Source organism: Carassius gibelio, chromosome A23 (genome assembly GCF_023724105.1).
Source record: "Carassius gibelio isolate Cgi1373 ecotype wild population from Czech Republic chromosome A23, carGib1.2-hapl.c, whole genome shotgun sequence".
In the NCBI taxonomy this organism is placed as follows: domain Eukaryota; kingdom Metazoa; phylum Chordata; class Actinopteri; order Cypriniformes; family Cyprinidae; genus Carassius; species Carassius gibelio.
The window spans coordinates 8,141,640-8,159,674 of NC_068393.1; the positions used below are offsets into that span (position 1 = coordinate 8,141,640).

Here is an 18,035-nt window from a genome sequence, read left to right on the forward strand (position 1 = left end):
TGTTGAAACTTTTCACATAAACTTATTGTATGACTTCAGAAGACTTTGAATACAGCACAAATAGTTTTTAATACTTTTATAATCTTTCTAGCACTAAATGCCCATGAGTGTAAAAAATAAAATAAAATTCCCTGATTATTTTTCAAGCTACATAATCTTAAAGCAGATCAATCTGAATCAAAGTGACTTGTTTTAAAGAATCCCCACATCCCCCAGTTCCCCCAGCAGTGTCTGGTAAACTGATTGTGCTCTCTTCTTATGCTAATAACACTAATGTCTCCACATTATCACGTGGCCCTTCACAGCAACAGTACCAACAGTATCTGGGCTAACTGAGTCTCATCCAATCACGCTCCAGATAGCTGGGTGGGGTTATATATATATACTGTTTTCCTGACAGAATCTACATTGAATTTTTTAGTTTTTTGTGAAATAAAATTCCAAAACCTTGAAGGACAAACTGCTTTTTGAGATTCCTACATTGCCTACAAGGGACCACATACAACAAAGCCTACTAAGGCCATTTCTCATCTCTTTTTTCCATTCAACACTGAAAAGGTAAGTTATATATTCTGAATTTAGATTCTGATAATATGTAAATAGTAGACTTAAAAAATAAATGTGACAAAAATGCATGCAGACTGTTAAAATTTGCATGTAGTCTCTTAGTGAATGTTAGTGCTGTTTAATCTCTATTTACTGTATATATTTGTTCATTTGTTGATAGATTTTTTTTGTGGTTGTTTCTAAATATTGTTTTTCATTTTGGCAAATGCAGTGTACCCTAAAAAAAATCTTGAATATTTCACAGGAAAATGAGACCAAGAAGAGTCTGTCCTGAAAAGGAAGCTTTGAAATTCATTGCATCTGGGAAAGATAAAGACATATTTCAGTCAAGAATCAAGAGAAAGGTAAGTTATCATTAAAGACTCTGTCTCCAATACTGTATGACTGCAAATATTAATTAAATACTTGGCATAGTAGCTTATGAATTTCAAGAAGTGTACTGTGCAATGTTATTACTAGTTCATAGTGTGCAGTGTGAAAAAATACAGAAACAGAAATTATAGATGATCAGAGGCTTGAATATTTAGTGTATTTTAATTTTGATGCACAGTTATAAAGATTGTAATGTACTGATAATCATACTTGATAAAATATTAAATATTGATAATCAATGGAACTCGAAAACAACTGGGACACATATTAAACTTGTATCATAAATGTATGTATTCTCTAAAGCTAATATGTGCGTTTGTATGTGTTTGTGACCAACAGATTGTTGATGAACAGAAAAGAGCACATTTGTGTGCATTTGGGACCACAAACATCACTACAGGAGAAGAAATGATGTTCGACTGCGGAGATCCTGACTGCCCATGGAGACAGGTACATTTCTATTTCAATAACTTTAGCTCACATTTCAGAGTTATTTCATGAATTGTTATTTATTTGTAGTAGTCAAACTTCCTTTGAGTTTTAATGTAAAATAATGGAATTAACCTGGCAAACTTGTTACAAACAATGTTAAATCAGTTTGGGATCAGTACGATTTTTTAAATGTCTTTAAAAGAATATTCTGCTCACCAAGTCTTCATTTATTTAATAATAAAAAGTACAGTGAAAACTATATAATAGTGATATTATCACAGTTTAAAGTAACAGTTCTCTCTCTCTCTCTCTCTCTCTACGTATACTGTATATATAGACAATATATCTATAGATATCTCTATATAGGTCTATTCAGTTTATTTTAAATAAATGCTGTAATTTTGAACTTTATTTTCATTAAATAATCCTAAAAAGTACTATATATCACAGTTTCCACAAAACTATGAAGACGGAAAAGATGCTTTCAACACTGATAATATAAGAATCCTTATTAATGATTGAGAACCAATAATAATTGATCATAAAAGAACATCAATTCAGCTAATTCAAATGATTTCTGAAGATCATGTGACACTGAAGAGTGGAGGAATGATGCTGAAAATACAGCTGCACATCACAGAAATACATTACAGTTTAAAGAACATTCGATAAGAAAACAGTTATTTCAAATTGTAATACTATTTCACAATTTTAAATTAATTTGACAATATTTCTGATCAGGTAAATGCAGCCTTGATTAGCAGAAAAGTCTTCTTAAAAACACTAAACCAGTCTTCCTGATCCCAGACTCACTGGTCAGGTGTGTTGATCCTGTGAGAGGTGTGAATGTTTGTGGGAGAGAGAGAGAGAGCGTGAACAGGGCAGATAGCACTACAACACAATAGAGATTATTGATCAAAGTGAAGAAAAAAACAATCTGCATTGGTATGGTCTTTACTATATTTCATAAAATAGTTGCACTTTCCCATAAGATGTCATTGGTTAACACTAGTTAACATGAAAATCACTTTTAAAGTGTTTATTAATGTTAGTAAACATTACTTTCATCATTAACAAATACAATGTTTGATTTTAATAATGTATTAATAAATATTATTTAATGGAGCTGAGCTAACATTAACAAAAAATAAACAGTTGTATTTTTTATAATGTTAACAAAGCTTAAATATTTAAACAAATGTATTTCTCATTGTTAGTTAATGTGTCCTGTCCATCGCTCAGTGCTTTTAAATCAAACTTAAAGACTCATTTTTACACCCTTGCATTTGAGTGATGCTGTGAACAGTTCTTTTGATGTATGTTTTTATTTTTTTAAATGTGTATATATACATATTTTTATTTTAATTTTTGATCTCTGTTACTTTTAAAGTAACCTTTTCTTGTAAAGCACGTTGGATCAATGATGGTTGTGTTAATGTTGTGCTCTATAAATAGAAATTGACTTGACCTGACTTATTGTAAAGTGAAACTTTACACTTCAACACTTTATTTTAAGGGAATAATGCATTGGTAATCCAGAATAATGCATTAGTTAATCAATAATTATTGGCTTATTCTGGTCAATAAACTTGAATATCACTTAGTAAGTGCCACTCAATAATTGTGAAAAAGTTAATAATTAATTACTGGTTTGTTTATTCTTAACTAATGCACAATTCTGGATCCTTAAAATGTTAGGTTAATCACTAATTACTAGTGTGTTATTACATGAATTACATCTTTTAATTTGGGTCTGGGTTTGAGTATAAAAGGGGATGCAAGTCAAAAAGTTTAATGTATGCAATAATAAAATTTTAGTCTGTAACAAATATGATTAAAATAATTAATTAAAGCATTAATTAAAATCAGTTTTACAAAAAAGAGCACTTGTTGAAATGTTCTGCATGTCACTTTCAGCGTTCATAACAATATCATTATTAATTCTGTACAGCTTAGTCAGGTGGCCATTACTAGAGATTGTTATAAATGAATCTTCTATATTACAGGTAGCAGGATGCTTGGTCCATTACATCCTGATGGATGGACAACACCCTGATCAGACAACTACACCCTACACCCAGGATCCACTTGGTCTGTCTCTACATGTCAGAACGAGTAACTTCAGTCTTCGATGTGACGAAAGACTTAAGCAGAATGCTGAGCAAATCAGTGGAAGAGTATCCTACTATTGAGGAAAGCCTTCAGGAAGTCAAAACTATGTGCAAAGACTTATTGTAGAGTTTACAATAAGCATTAAAATGATTAGATATAAATACTGGTGTGAATTTGATCACTGGTCTTATCAAATATGAACCAAAAACAGCTACAGCAGTGTCCATGTGGTTTCAGGAAATAGTGACACAAATGATGATCTTTCTGAAATAAGGGCTGCCAATTCAGAAAAGACTTCAGACTTCAGTCTTGGACACATCAGTAAATCACTAGTGCCATTAAATCAAAACGGTATTTTCCATTCACCACAAACAATACTGAAGAGCTGAAGATCATTGTCTTTTCATGTTTTCAACTTTGTAAAGTATGTATTACTGACATTACATTTTTTTCATTCATTCATATATTTATTCACTATATATATTTTTTTATCTTTTAATTTTGTTAAATAGCAAAACCCAGAAAGCCCTGGTCAGAAACAGAGAGGAAAGTCATAGAACACTGTTTCAAGATCTACTTTGAGGAAATGAAGGCTCCTTGAGAAGTGGACTGTGAAAGATGCATAAATGCAAACAGGATTCTAAAGGATAATGGAAGAAACCAGAAAACAGTTAAATACTTTGTGCTCAACAGAATAATTTCAGTTAAGAGAAGTTTGGGTGAACAGTACTGAGCCCATAAACCCTGAGAGCTATTTTTAGAGAGATTATGAGAATAAAGTTTGACTTGATTTCATTCAAAATGCTGTTTTGTTTTTTCACAATATCCTTTTCAGTTCAGGAAGTCTCCATATATATATATATATATATATATATATATATATATATATATATATATATATATATATATATATATATATATATATATATATATATATATATATATATATATATATATATATATATATATATATATATGTATATATATATATATATATGTATATATATATATATATATATATATATATATATATATATATATATATATATATATATATATATATATATATATATGTATATATATATATATATATATGTATATATAAATATATATATATATATAAATAATGTATATATATGTATGTATGTATGTATGTATTACCTCCAAAGATCCAAATGGTTATCTGTTTTCTTGCCTTTACATTTAACAATTTACATTTCACATGAATGTTTAGAATATTCTGCCTATTTCTGAATGTAATGGCAATGTTGATAATAAAAATGGAGCCCCTAAATCAAGTGCTGCTCTGAAAAATGTTAGTGTGTTAAACGACTAAAGTGCCAATGCTTAAAGTATTTTATTGTAGCTGACCATACAACACCTGACACTAATACACACATGGAGGTCAAAACTCAAAAATATATATTGATTGTTGCATTGAGAATTTTCAGTTGGATCCACAAATGTGCAAATGTTAAAAGACATTCAGTTCATTTAATTTACTGGAGCCAACTGAAGATTTTAATGCAGTAAATAAAAAAATAAAAAAACACTGGTCCCCTGTTAGATGGTGAAGTGTGACGCCTGATTGGCTGACCTTACATTTAACAATAATTCACATTCTCACCATCTCTGAATGCTATGGCAAGGGTGATAAGTGTTCAGATCAACATTAGCATTATTCCATCCATCCATCCATCCATCCATCCATCCATCCATCCATCTATCCATCTATCTATCTATTAAAAAATGCACAAATTAGCCTCCAAGATCAAACCGGTCCCCAGTTAGATGGTGAAGTATGACGTGATCTGTTTGGTTGCCTTTACATTTAACAAATTACATTTATTTATTTATTTATTTTTTAATATAATGGCAATGCTGATAATACCCTACAAAAAAATGGAGCCTCTGAAAAATGTCAGTGTTAAACAGCTAAAGTGGCATAGTTAAAAGGTGTTTTACTGAACTCAATTGAAATTTTTCAATGCAGCAAGCTTACATATAATATTGTTTCTTAAGTTAACATATAATTTTGTTTCTTAAGTTAACATATAATGTTAATGTGTCTGTGATGTAAGAAGAGGTGATTCAGTCTAACAGGCGTCACACGTCACCATCTAACTGGGGACCAAACTCATTTTATCTAACACATGCACTCTTTACTGTCAGAAGTATTGACATGCAATTGTTACCTTAAAGAGCTCTTTCTGCTCTTTTTAACCCATAAATTTGTTTTGTTGATGTAAATTAAACAAACTAATAATGCTTTACTTGAGAAATTAATGTAATTATTTTTCTTCTCGCCTTTTATTGTTTGATTAGCATTAATGCCAACACTTAACTCAAGCCACAAGACAAGATTTTTACAGATACAAAAAAGGAATCTTAATGACCAACTTCTGGTCTAAAAATGTTTGACTGGAAAAATCATCTTGTAATCAATATAATTTCAGTTCTACTTTTTGAGTATGAATTATCATATGCAGTAAAAACAACAACACTCAAGCTCTGTAAAAGGTTTTGTTCAACTGCCTGGATTCTCTCCTGCATGATTTTATCTGAGTCTCTTTAGACATTGGAACCGTACATGAATTATGAGCTTCTAGAAGTAGGCTCACAATGTGTCAGTCATCACCGATGTGACGTTGAGAGTGACTGACTGAAAGTGAACTTCTTTTCACAAACTGAACATACAAATAAACACATAACAAATAACATAATAGTCGTATTAAGTAGAAACAATAAGTGCTCTCTATATATTCAAAGTTCAAATAGAGAAGGATAACAGATCTATAGACAACTACAAAACCTGTCATAGCCTACATACTAATAACAGTCTAGATATGTTATCAAGCCTAACTTGCGAGCATCAGGGAGTCTCTCTCAAAATGCGGGGTATTAAAATCCCTTTTAAATACGCGTACATGTTTCGATTTAATGATCGCGGGAACACTCAACGGTGCTGAGCATACATTATACATTACAAGACATTCATTTTGTCAGACACTCTACAACGAATCCTCCTTTGATGTTTCTTATCGGCCAATGAGGGTCATTTTTGTTTGTGTTGAACAGAAAAAAGTCAAATAATAAAAACAATTCCACACAGGCTAAACTGTACATACTAAACATACACAGCAACAGGTCTGTGCATGTAGTGGTGATTTCACTAGACTAAAGCACACTGGTCCCCTGTTAGATGGTGAAGTGTGACGCCTGATCGGCTGACCTTACATTTAACAATATTTCACATTCTCACCATCTCTGAATGCTATGGCAAGGATGATAATATAATGTTTCAATATATGTTGATTGTAACACTGATTTAGAAATTTAGCCAATTGAATATTTTCAAAGTCAACATGAAATTCTGAAGAAATGTCAAAGCAACCAAAGAGATGTCGCAGTTTACCGTTTAACAGGGGACCTAAGTGTTCAGATCAACATTAGCACTATTCTATCCATCCATCCATCCATCCATCCATCCATCCATCCATCCATCCATCCATCCATCCATCTATCTATCTATCTATCTATTAAAAAAATGCACAAATTGGCATCCAAGATCAAACCGGTCCCCAGTTAGATGGTGAAGCATGACGTGATCTGTTTGGTTGCCTTTACATTTAACAAATTACATTTATTTATTTATTTATTTCTGAATATAATGGCAATGTTGATAATACCATAAAACAATTGAGCCTCTGGAAAATGTCAGTGTTAAACAGCTAAAGTAGCATAGTTAAAAGGTGTTTTACTGAACTCAACTGAAATTTTTCAATGCAGCAAGTTAACATATAATATTGTTTAAGTTAACATATAATGTTGTTTCTTAAGTTAACATATAATGTAGTTTCTTAACTTAACATATAATGTTAACAATGTGTCTGAGATGTAAGAAGAGGTGATTCAGTCTAACAGGCGTCACACGTCACCATCTAACTGGGGACATGCAATTGTTACCTTAAAGAGCTCTTTATTTTACTTTATTTTTGCTATCCTCAAATTAACTATAGTGTCTTGCTTGTTTTGTCTTATTATCTGTGTGATTACATTCATATATTGAGAAGTGTATTTGTATTAGTCTCAAGCCCCGAAAATATCTGCATGTCATACTAATTTATTAAACATTTTGGATTTCTATTAGAATATTTCTTCAATGGAGATATAGTGTGAATGTTTCAAAGTTTAGAGTTGCATTTAAATACAGTTAGATTGTAAAGAAACACTTGGTACAATTGCCCTAATGTTTGCACACACAGTTGCATTGCAGTCTATGGAGGTCCTCTGTTGGATAGGTAGACGTCACTCAGGTCCCCACTTGGCATGTTTTTAGAAAAAATTAAAAATGCATTTTTTCAGTTATATTATGAAAAAAGACCTCAAATGAAAATTTTGTATGTAATTTTTGTTTCTTAAAAATGACCAGAAACACTGGTCCCCTCTTGGTCAGTGTAGAGCGATAGTCCCCTCTTAGTAACATAGACGTGTATGTGTGTGTGTGTGTGTGTGTGTGTGTGTGTTGACAGCCTCCTCTATGCTGTCTGATTTGACAGAAGTAACGAATAAGTAGGTAATGATTCACTTTGCATTTTCCCCCCAACTTTAAAAAGTTTGAACAGCAAGGATCAAATATTTTCCTTTGTTTAATGGTTTATTTATCAGTTGTGTTTTTTATAGAGTTTAGTTCCATTTTGCAAACTCAATGCGATTTGATTCCTATTTCGATTCAGTTTGATTCAGATTCATTTGGGGATGTTTCAAGTTTAAATTACATTTTTATTAACAAGATTCGGGAGGAGCGCGTCAGACAATAATCAAGTAATCAATCCCATAGTATAAATATCGCTGACTTACCTTTATCCATTGACGGTTTATCAGCATCCCTCCTCCACCCCATCTCCTCACTTTGAGTTCACTTTATGAATAGACGGGGAAGGTGGTGTACTCTAGGTTCGGGCCATTCCCGAGCTCGGAGCCCTTCCCCGGACAGGACGCCAAATACAAATACCATACCTCAGCTAATTAAATGTAAGCGTGAACTCGTGAAAGTCGCTATGTATTAGTAGAGGGACAGGGAGTTTCTTCTATGTAGTGAGAAAAATCTGAGTGAATCAGATTATCAGAATGAAAAGGAAAAAAAAGGTTTTATGTGGACAGAATGATTGGAGAAGTCTGGCATACAACACCAGAAAGGAGTCTTTTACCAAAAGATTGAGTTATGTTTTGAGGAAAAAAAAATTGATGGTAAAAAAAAAGGTAATTAATAATAATCTTTGAACTATACTTTAAAATAACCTGGTCATAAAATTTATTTAGTCAAGTGACAAGATCAATCTTGCGATTTTACAAAGAAATACAGGATTGGTCAAATAAAGGCCCCAATTAATTGGAAAGTATTGTTATTTTTGCACAACCCTCCTGCTTAATGTTTTAGCCATAAAAGAAGAACTGACACATTTTTAGACATAAAACACACATGCAGAGGTTCTGGTCTGGGCCTGAACCTGTTCTCACATGTTAGTGGACGATTGCCCTTCTTCTAATGTGGGTGTGTGTATTTGTGTCTTTGAAAAATTCATTAACATTCCTCTCTTTCCTCTCAGGTGCAGAAGTGACGGACCCCAACATGTCCGACAGCCGCGGCGAGCGCATGGACCTCCTGGTAAAGCAGGAGGAGGCCGCAGCGGGGGACGGTGGGTTTCTGTCCGGGGAGCGGGATGAGGCCGTGGCCCAGGAGAGAGCGGGTTCGGTGGCCAACCTGCGAGCCGCCCTCATGAGCAAGAACAGCTTGTTGTCTCTGGGGGCAGAGATGCTCGGAGAGGAGAACCCACTTCTGTTCGACTACCTGCCCAAGGGAGGACACTCTCTCTCCCGTAAGTCACACTTTGGGCCACTGTTCTCGCTCGTGGAGTTTCCAATAGATAGTTCTGATAGAATCCCACTGAGATGTAGATGTGCTTCAACAATATATGCTGTGTGTCACAATGGGTGCAACTGATTCTCCTATAGGTTTTGACAGGTCTCTATGACCATAGGGTTCTGTGTTAGGTCCTTATAAGCTGGGCTGTTTGTGTGCTGTTGAGGTTTTGTAGGTCTCCTCCATATACAATGATGTTTTGAGAGGATCTATAGGAGCTTGTATGTAGTTCTGCTTGAATGGTAAAGGCTGTGCTGTCATTTAGTTCTTCAGAACCACTTTAACATGCTATGTGTCCACAAACCTTGGAGTTTCCTATACAGGGACTCATCTGTGCTCTTTTGCAACCACTGAGTGATAAAAACCTCTCCTTTAGGTTTCTGTTTGTCTTTGTGAACCTCTGTGCCCCTGTAGATAGAAGTCTTTATGAGTAACATATCCTCCTGCTGACTTGTGTCATCTGTAGACTGTGATGGAATCCTGTTAGTTTACTGTGTCTTAGACACTATGTTGGTGTGGATGACTGTGTTTGAGTAATGAATGCATTTTCTGCATTAGAATTGTAGGTTAAAATGTTTTTTGTATTAAGAGAAAGGGGAATGTTTTGGTCCTGTAACTGGTTGCCAGTTCTTTAACGTTTTTTAATCACGTTTAATCAAGGTTATGATTTTTCCAGTTACCTTCAGTGGTTAAAGGCAGCTTTAGATGTATTTTAGACTTTTTAAAATGAACAGCCATTTTATAGCTTTTTAAGCTTTAGTGTCTTTTGACCTTCATGTTTATTCAGTAAGTGTGCCCTAAAATAGTTTGTCTTAAAATTAGGTTTGCAGACATTTTAAAATGTATTAATTGATGGAAAGGAAAACTTTAGATATGAGTAAAAGGAAACTTTGGGGCATTATAGATGTTTTTTCATCTTGCAAAAAAGGACATAGGTTAAGAAATTACAATGCAAAATGATTTTAGATTTAATATAAACAAATAATTAATTATTTTGTTTAATGAGATTATGTGCCGTTCAACACTAGGAACACCCTGAGGAAGGTTATACTTGAATATTTACAAAATTGCATGATGGCATATTTAGAATATTGATAATACGAAAACTTATACATGCAATTTGAGATGAGTGTGTGTGTGTTTATATATATATATGCAAACAAAATGATGTGAAGTCTGCAGCCATGTACAGTTAGTTTGTATTGCAGTTTGCTCATAACCACTCTAGGTAAATGTAAAATAGTGTGCCCTTATGAAACAAAAATATATTCGGTATATTGGAAAATATTATGTAATATCTTATATATATTTATTTTTTCCAATATATTGCAATATATTGAAAGCGGCAATCATTTGTATATTTTGCAATATATTATATAATATATGTATCATCAATATATTATTAAATGTATTCAAATATATAAAATATTAGAAAATAAAAAGGGAAAATAATATATTACAATATATCACAATATATTTTAAGAAATATATTGGAAAATATATTTTCCTCTCGTAAGGGTGTTTAATGGCTTCAGACAGTGTTGAATTTTACATCGGAATGTACTTCGCGAAGAAAGAATTTGAATTTCTGAACTGTAGTTTGTCATATTTAGATCTCTCCATACATATTTATGCCCTCAACAAGTTATTTTGTTGAAGTGTGTGTGAGTAGTAACATTTTTGTGGTAGAATATGTCCTCTGAAAATGCCAGAGCTTTTATGAATGGCACTGAATTTCATAAAAGCTTTGGGTGGCCAAACCCAATTTTTGCCCACACTCAATCACTTTGTCAAAGTATTGAATGTGTGTGGGTCTTTGAGTGTGTTGTTATTTTTGGCTTATTCCTTAGCGAGTTTATGTCTCCTTCTCTCCCTTTCTTTGCCTCTCTCTCTCTCGCTCTCTGTCCTGGGTTGGTAATTGTCTCTTTTGTCTGTTTAAGTTCAGTCTTCTGAATAGGAGAGGGAGGACAACTCTGAACCACTCCTGCTCTTAAAACCCTTAGGGCAGGCTCAAGAGTGTGTGTTTGCTGAACTACATTAAGTCTTAATGGCCACTCTTGAGGATGAAACACAGTGGCTGTCACTCGCACCACAGGAGCTTTTGTCTCCCAAACTCCAGCTAAAAGACGACGTAGAAGAGCATTAATCTGATCATCTTGCTAATGTATGGATCCTGCCTTCCACCAGCGCTGACACAATGTTCCTGTGATTTTTACTTCCGGCTTAAAGTCAGCATGAAACACCATAAAAGTGGACTTTAGTTGGGGAGGGTTTGTCAGTAAAGATGTCTTGGTGACATATTAGCTGAAAATTAAAGTTGTTTCAGAGAAAACATTATAAAGATGATGATTTCAAATCAAATCTCAAAATTCAGCAGTAACCATGGAAAGACCTCAAACACGTTCTACATGAAGAGACGCGTATTGAAGACAGAACACACACACATACGCACACCACAAGGCTCTTGTTAATATGTAACTGATCAACCGGTGATAGTTTGGGGTTCTGCGCCCCTCTAAAACAAACAGTGCTCGGTGAACCGCACCATGCCGCATCACTAGTCGCCCTCCTCTCCAAAACTTCAAAGTAGATCTGGTGAAGTCTCTGGGAAAGGAATTGATTTGATCGCGCCGAGCGGGTCACGGCGGGTCCCCTTGCGTCCTGCAGGCTGCTGTGATTAACCCAGATAGTGTGTTATTGGCTGATCCCGGGACAGGTTTGGTGGTGTGATTTGCTTTAGGTGTGTGTCTGTCTTCTCTACTGATCTATACACACTGACAGCAGGCTGACAACCTGTCCTCTTCAATGCCACTGCTGGAGTCTCAAGGGACTGTGTGTGTGTGTGTGTGTGTGAGAGAGAGAGAGGTGGGGGGGGGGGGGAGTTATGTGTATGGATATACAAATTTGGACTTACTAGGAATCATCTAGTTGTTCCAAAGAAAAAAAAACACCTACACACTCAATGCACGTTCCAAACCACATACACTACAGTGTGGATATGAAATGATACGCAGTTGATACTATAGCAATGCAATATACAATACAGGATGTGTACGGAACTGAACATGAGATGGTGTGCATAAAATATATAGAGAACAAAATGGACATAAAATGAATACTGTAATCTGTAGCACTCAATTGGACCTTACTGTCATATTTATAGATATGTAACTTTACATTTTACAAGTTAAAAGTTTTGGACATACTTGTCTGAATTTGTTGTCAAATGCTAAAGAAATAAGTTTTGTTGGCAAATATAAATGTTTATACTAGGGCCGGGACTCGATTAAAAAAATAATCTCATTAATTAGAGGCTTTGTAATTAATTAATCTAAATTAATCGCATTTTAATCGCATATAAATATTTTATCTGAGAACAGTGCGAAGTAATTTTTTTCACATGGATTTATAGTATACCACTGAATAATGACTGAATACATAAGCTTAAGCAACAAAATATTGTTTATTTTGTTCAACCAAGTCTAGCAGACCAGTGCAATTTTTGCCATGAAGTGTAGCAATAGCATATTTAGAAACAATTTAGAAATAGTACATTTCAGAAATTCAGGAAGCTTATAGGTGCTGGAACCTTCTGTAAAGTGTTTTTTTAAGTAAAACACAATACTGTCGATTACATTCAGAACATTGGAAACCCTGACTATTAGAAAACATCTCTCTGTTGCTTCAGAGGCCATAACATGCTCTCAATAACCTTGGCCAAAACAATAAAGAGTTCAACATAAACTGTTGCACCAACAAAATAATACATAGTTCAACATAAAGTGTAAAGTATTTTTTGTGTAATTCATTAATCTCAATTAACGCGTTAAAGTCCCGGCCCTAGTTTATACATACAATAATGTATAAATATATTAATTGTATTATCAATATAATATCACATAATTTGCACCATTTTATTAATAACTGTACTGTTATTCTGAAATGTTGAAAAGTTTTCCAAACTTTTGACTTGAAGTAAATTCAGCTGCCTTCTAAAGTGGAATTCAAATGAATGTGTTCATAATTGTGCATCTGTTGGCAATCTGTCATGAGAAATGAGCTGAAATTTTGGTTATTTTGGGGCTGAAATTTCAGTAAATTGGACCTGAGCATGTGCCTTCGTGGTTGGGTGCAAATGCTTCACTAATGAAGGTAAAACTGTCCTGCAGTTCGAGCTATTTGTCTGCTCTCCTTTTTTTTTTTTTTTTTTTTTTTGCAGAATTCATAGGTCTTAAGAGTGGGTTGTAGCTAGACAATCTCTGCCCATGATACAACATAGACTGTATCCATATATGCATACAAACAGTACATTAAAAGAGTATTTTTAGAATTAAAAGTGTATGTGTCAGAATTCACAGTATTCATAAAATAGTAGGCAAAAAGTACTCAGATGACCTACTATTTCGGCAACATTATGAATTGCGTATCTGATGAACACTTAACACATGAGGCCATGAGAGAGGATTGAGAATGACAGTGAAGCAACACAACCAACACATGTACTGGAGGTTACATGAAAATAACAACATAGTCAAGTCAAGTCTCCTTTATAGTGAATGTAGTTTGTCTGGATTAAAGTCATACTACGCGCATTCGTACTATATAGAACACACATTTTTTTAATGGTTGCAAAGTTATTACTTATTCAAAAGAAGTGCCTACTTAGAGAGAATGCAATTTTAAAAGCAACCATAGTTCACATAACAAATTGATTTAAGACTAACGTATCTTCCAAACCACACAGAAATATTGTTAGCAGTCAGGTATCTTCATGGGAAAGTAACATATAAAGGTTTGTACCGTTTCCTCTTGAAAAGACACCCTATGACGTGGCAGCTGGTGGTTAACCTCAGCTGGCCAGATACCATGTGGTGGTTTCTCTTGAGTCTGGTGTATCATGAGCTGTAATAGCATAACATGATTCCCTGTATCCTCCCAGCTACTCATTGTTTCTACATTCGGATGAGCATTATCTCCCTGGAGATTCCATTAGATTGGGAAACCAACCGTAGGACATGTTACTTTATTTAGATAATTAATAGGAGAGATGTGAAAGTCAGTTCATCTATAAGCCAAAGTCTGAGACAACGCTTTACAAGCTTGATTTCAAACGCTGACCTGAGATCAGTCTTTAAATTTCAGTTGTAATGGACCACGGTTGGTGGTCATTAGGTCAAATGCCTGTCCCAGATCCTATCAAACCTGCAACACAGTGTTTTCACTGAGAATTTCCAAGAAAGATATGCAACCGCCATCAAAACACGTAACTTTATTTGCACTTTATTTGGAAATTTGGAAGCAGTTTGATGTGAACCATACATTCAGTTTCAGTTACTGTTAATTGATGCAGAGGAGTTTGCAGCACGGCTTCATTTACACATTGCAGACAAAAGGAAGGAGAAATGAGAGGGTGATGTGTGCTAGATGGGAGTGTACAGTGTAGGAGAGGAGAATTTCAGGAATCTGTTCGTGGTTGTGCAGTACTGTAGCATGTGCATCTGTCCACTCAGCGCTTAACCAGCAACTCCAGCATACTCCCAAGAACAGGAGTCCACAAACATTTTTGTCCAAAAAAAAAAGATGAGATGAACACTCAGAAACACAGTGGCTTGAAAGTAGCTCAGTCTCACATATACTGTCTATTCATATATGTCTAGCACATGATGAAAAAAATGAAAATGAAAAAAGTGAATCATTGAATAAAAGTAACAAAAAGTGAGTTTAGAAGTCTATAGAGGTGTGGTCACTTTGACTGTTGTTTAGGAATTTTCTCAAGTGAAATCCAGTCATTCTTTCAGGAATTCCACGTGAGTGTGAAAGATTTCCAAAAAGACAATTCTAATTAGGTTCAGCTGGTCATGTCATATTGTGGTGTTGACCCTCAGAAAGTTGTTAGGTTTCAAAGTGACTACTGTCTGAATTATGAATCATACATCCCCACACCAATGACGGGGTTTTTGTGAAATGTCACTAATGTAATTGTAACTGCATCCATTGCGTCATGTCTTGTGGCATGAGCACCTTTTCTTAGAAGAAGTTTGAAAAGGTTTAAAAATGCATCTTAAGGTGCAACTTGCTGGGAAAATTCCTTACTGCAGAATTACATAGAGGTCATAGGGCGTGCTTAATTTTTTTATTTTTATAATTGCACTGAATTAACAAAATTGACAATCCAGTTTATTATACATCAAAGACAGACAAATCAATAATCTAAGAAGTCAAATAAGAATGTTGCATTTGTCCCTCTATATTCTATAATTGGTGTAAATATTTCACCTTTCTCTGAACCTTTGCCTCCGCTACTCTTGGTTTCTTTCATGAAGCATGGTTACAATCTAGTTTGTGTATATCCTGTTTGAACTTTTGCAGAGATTCTGGCAAGTAGCCTGACATGGTTTTTTAAAATAAAGAAAACGTCCGACATTGTTTAAAATCTCTCACTCACACATACAGTACACACACACACACACACACACACACACACACACACACACACACACACACACACACACACACACACGCACACGGCTATCCCTTGTGTGTACATGTGGGTGGATGGAGAGGACCAAAAAAAAAAAAAAACTGAGCGAGAGAGGCCAAGCCCTAACCCCACTTCGGTCTCTTCATCTCTTCCCTCCTCTCCCTCTCTGGTTCTAAATGAAGGCTGTGTGTGCCCCTTGCCCCCTTCCCCTCCTCCTCCTCCTCCTCTCTCTCTTCTGCTGTGTGGAAGATGGCCGCTGGTCTGAGAGTAGGTGGGTGAGACTCATTTCCTGTGCTCCTCAGGGCCTCGTTGCTCCAATGGCAGCAGCAGCTCCCACCATCCAGGAGCCCTGTTTGGTAGCAAACACGGGGCGTCTTCATATTCTCCTACATCTACTCTTCCTCCTCTTCCTCCTCTACTGCCGCCTCCGCCATCCGTGCCACGGCCCCCAGGGGCCCTCAGTATGCCACAGTCTGGGGGCTCTCCAGACAAGCTCCATGCAGAAGGGGCCCTGAAGGCCTCACCCACTGAGGTAAGTCCAACAAACACCCATTAGGCCACTTATCCTTCAGCTTTGTGTCTCTTGATATATAGCTCCTTTTTAAAAATCTGTCGGATTGCTGTAGATTTGTTGCTTTTTTTTGCTTTGCCTGCTCTGTTCCTGCATGTTCTTTCTTTCTGTTAATTCATGCATTTTCTGCCTTTCTGTGATAAAAAATAAAGGCCAGTGTGAAGGGATTTCCACATATTCCAAAGATTTTTACACCTGACCAGAACCAATCAAATCCATCAGCTATTCCAAATTTCGGGTAACACATCACACTTAATATCTGTGGTGGTGGTTATGTTTAACAAATTCGACCATATTCTAACAAGATTAGGATCCCCCTAAATCAGGATGTCTATCGTCTTGTGTGTGCCCTGTGCATTTGTGATTCTGATGAATATAACGACAACTGCCGTAGCTTTGGATCTTCTGACAAGAGGGGGATCCAGGTGGCTATAGAAATCAATAGTGATGGACAATGCAGAGGGGCAGGGTGGGTTTTTGTTTTCTTGAGTGAGAGCAGGAAATTGCATTCTCCCCGTGTGCGCTGAGGTGGCATTTGGTTTCGCAGGACCTCCCCCCCCCCCTAGAAGTTGTACCATCTCTGTGGAAAGCCATCTGTTTGCTTAAACCATAACGTGTCACTCTTACGCAAGAGAGGGTGGAACGAAAACGAGGGGGATGGGGCGCACCTATACACGTACAAGCCTCACACATCTCAGAGAATGGGTAAAAAAAAACAATCAGATCTGTAATCCTCCACCTCTCAAACAAATACACACCTTACCTCATGGACAATACTCTTGTGTCCCAAGAGTTTCCTCTTTGTCTCCACCTGTTGGATATGCTGTTGAGAAATCCCAAGTTGAACTAATACAAATCATAAACAAACCAATAAAACTTTACGCAAATATCTAAATGTCACTAAAATAAGATTGCGGCAGCATTTTTTAAAGAGAACTTGTCTTGAATAAAATTAGTTTTTCTTATCATACTGGCAAAGAGTTAATATATATATATATTTTAAAATTATTTTGGAAACAATATTACAATTAGAATTTTAAGTTTTTACAACATAAAATGTATCAATTGACTCTAGGTCTAAATACTGTATATACGAAAGCAAAATTGCGCAAGAGTAAGAGAATGTATCTTGAATTTAGATTTGGATCTAATATATATATATATATATATATATATATATATATATATATATATATATATATATATATATATATATATATATATATATTACTAGTAATTATCAAAAATACTAATACTTGCATGCTATGTCTGGTGTTGTTGCTTAAACTGTTTCGTTGCTTTTCTTCTTTCTTCAAGGGTCCGGTCTATTTCTTCTGTTTAAAGTGTGTCTGTTTGTGTGTTTTAACTCATGAACTTGCATGCCTCAGGAGTACACACTTCAATACAGACCTGTGATCAGAAGTACACAAGTGTTGATGTGCATGTGTGTATATTTTTACAGGAGGAAGTGCAAGAAGAAGACAATAGTCCAAATAACAATGCAGGTACGCGTGGCGTCTGTGACGCCGATGGCCCGCCACATGACTGCCTGTTATTTTTCACATACATAAGCCGAT

General features: G+C 35.2%; 1 protein-coding gene across 4 annotated transcripts in view; it reads left to right on the forward strand.

The window, feature by feature from the left end:
* Window positions 1-18,035, forward strand: part of LOC127944563 (zinc finger and BTB domain-containing protein 46-like) — an 88,223-nt gene that overhangs the window by 60,795 nt on the left and 9,393 nt on the right. For 2 of the 4 annotated variants that reach the window (XM_052540583.1, XM_052540584.1), the window contains exons 3-5: window positions 9,093-9,362; window positions 16,190-16,419; window positions 17,921-17,963. In XM_052540583.1, coding sequence (XP_052396543.1) covers window positions 9,093-9,362; window positions 16,190-16,419; window positions 17,921-17,963 — 543 coding nt within the window. The remainder of the gene's footprint in view (window positions 1-9,092; window positions 9,363-16,189; window positions 16,420-17,920; window positions 17,964-18,035) is intronic. The other 2 variants (XM_052540585.1, XM_052540586.1) reach the window with 1 other exon arrangement.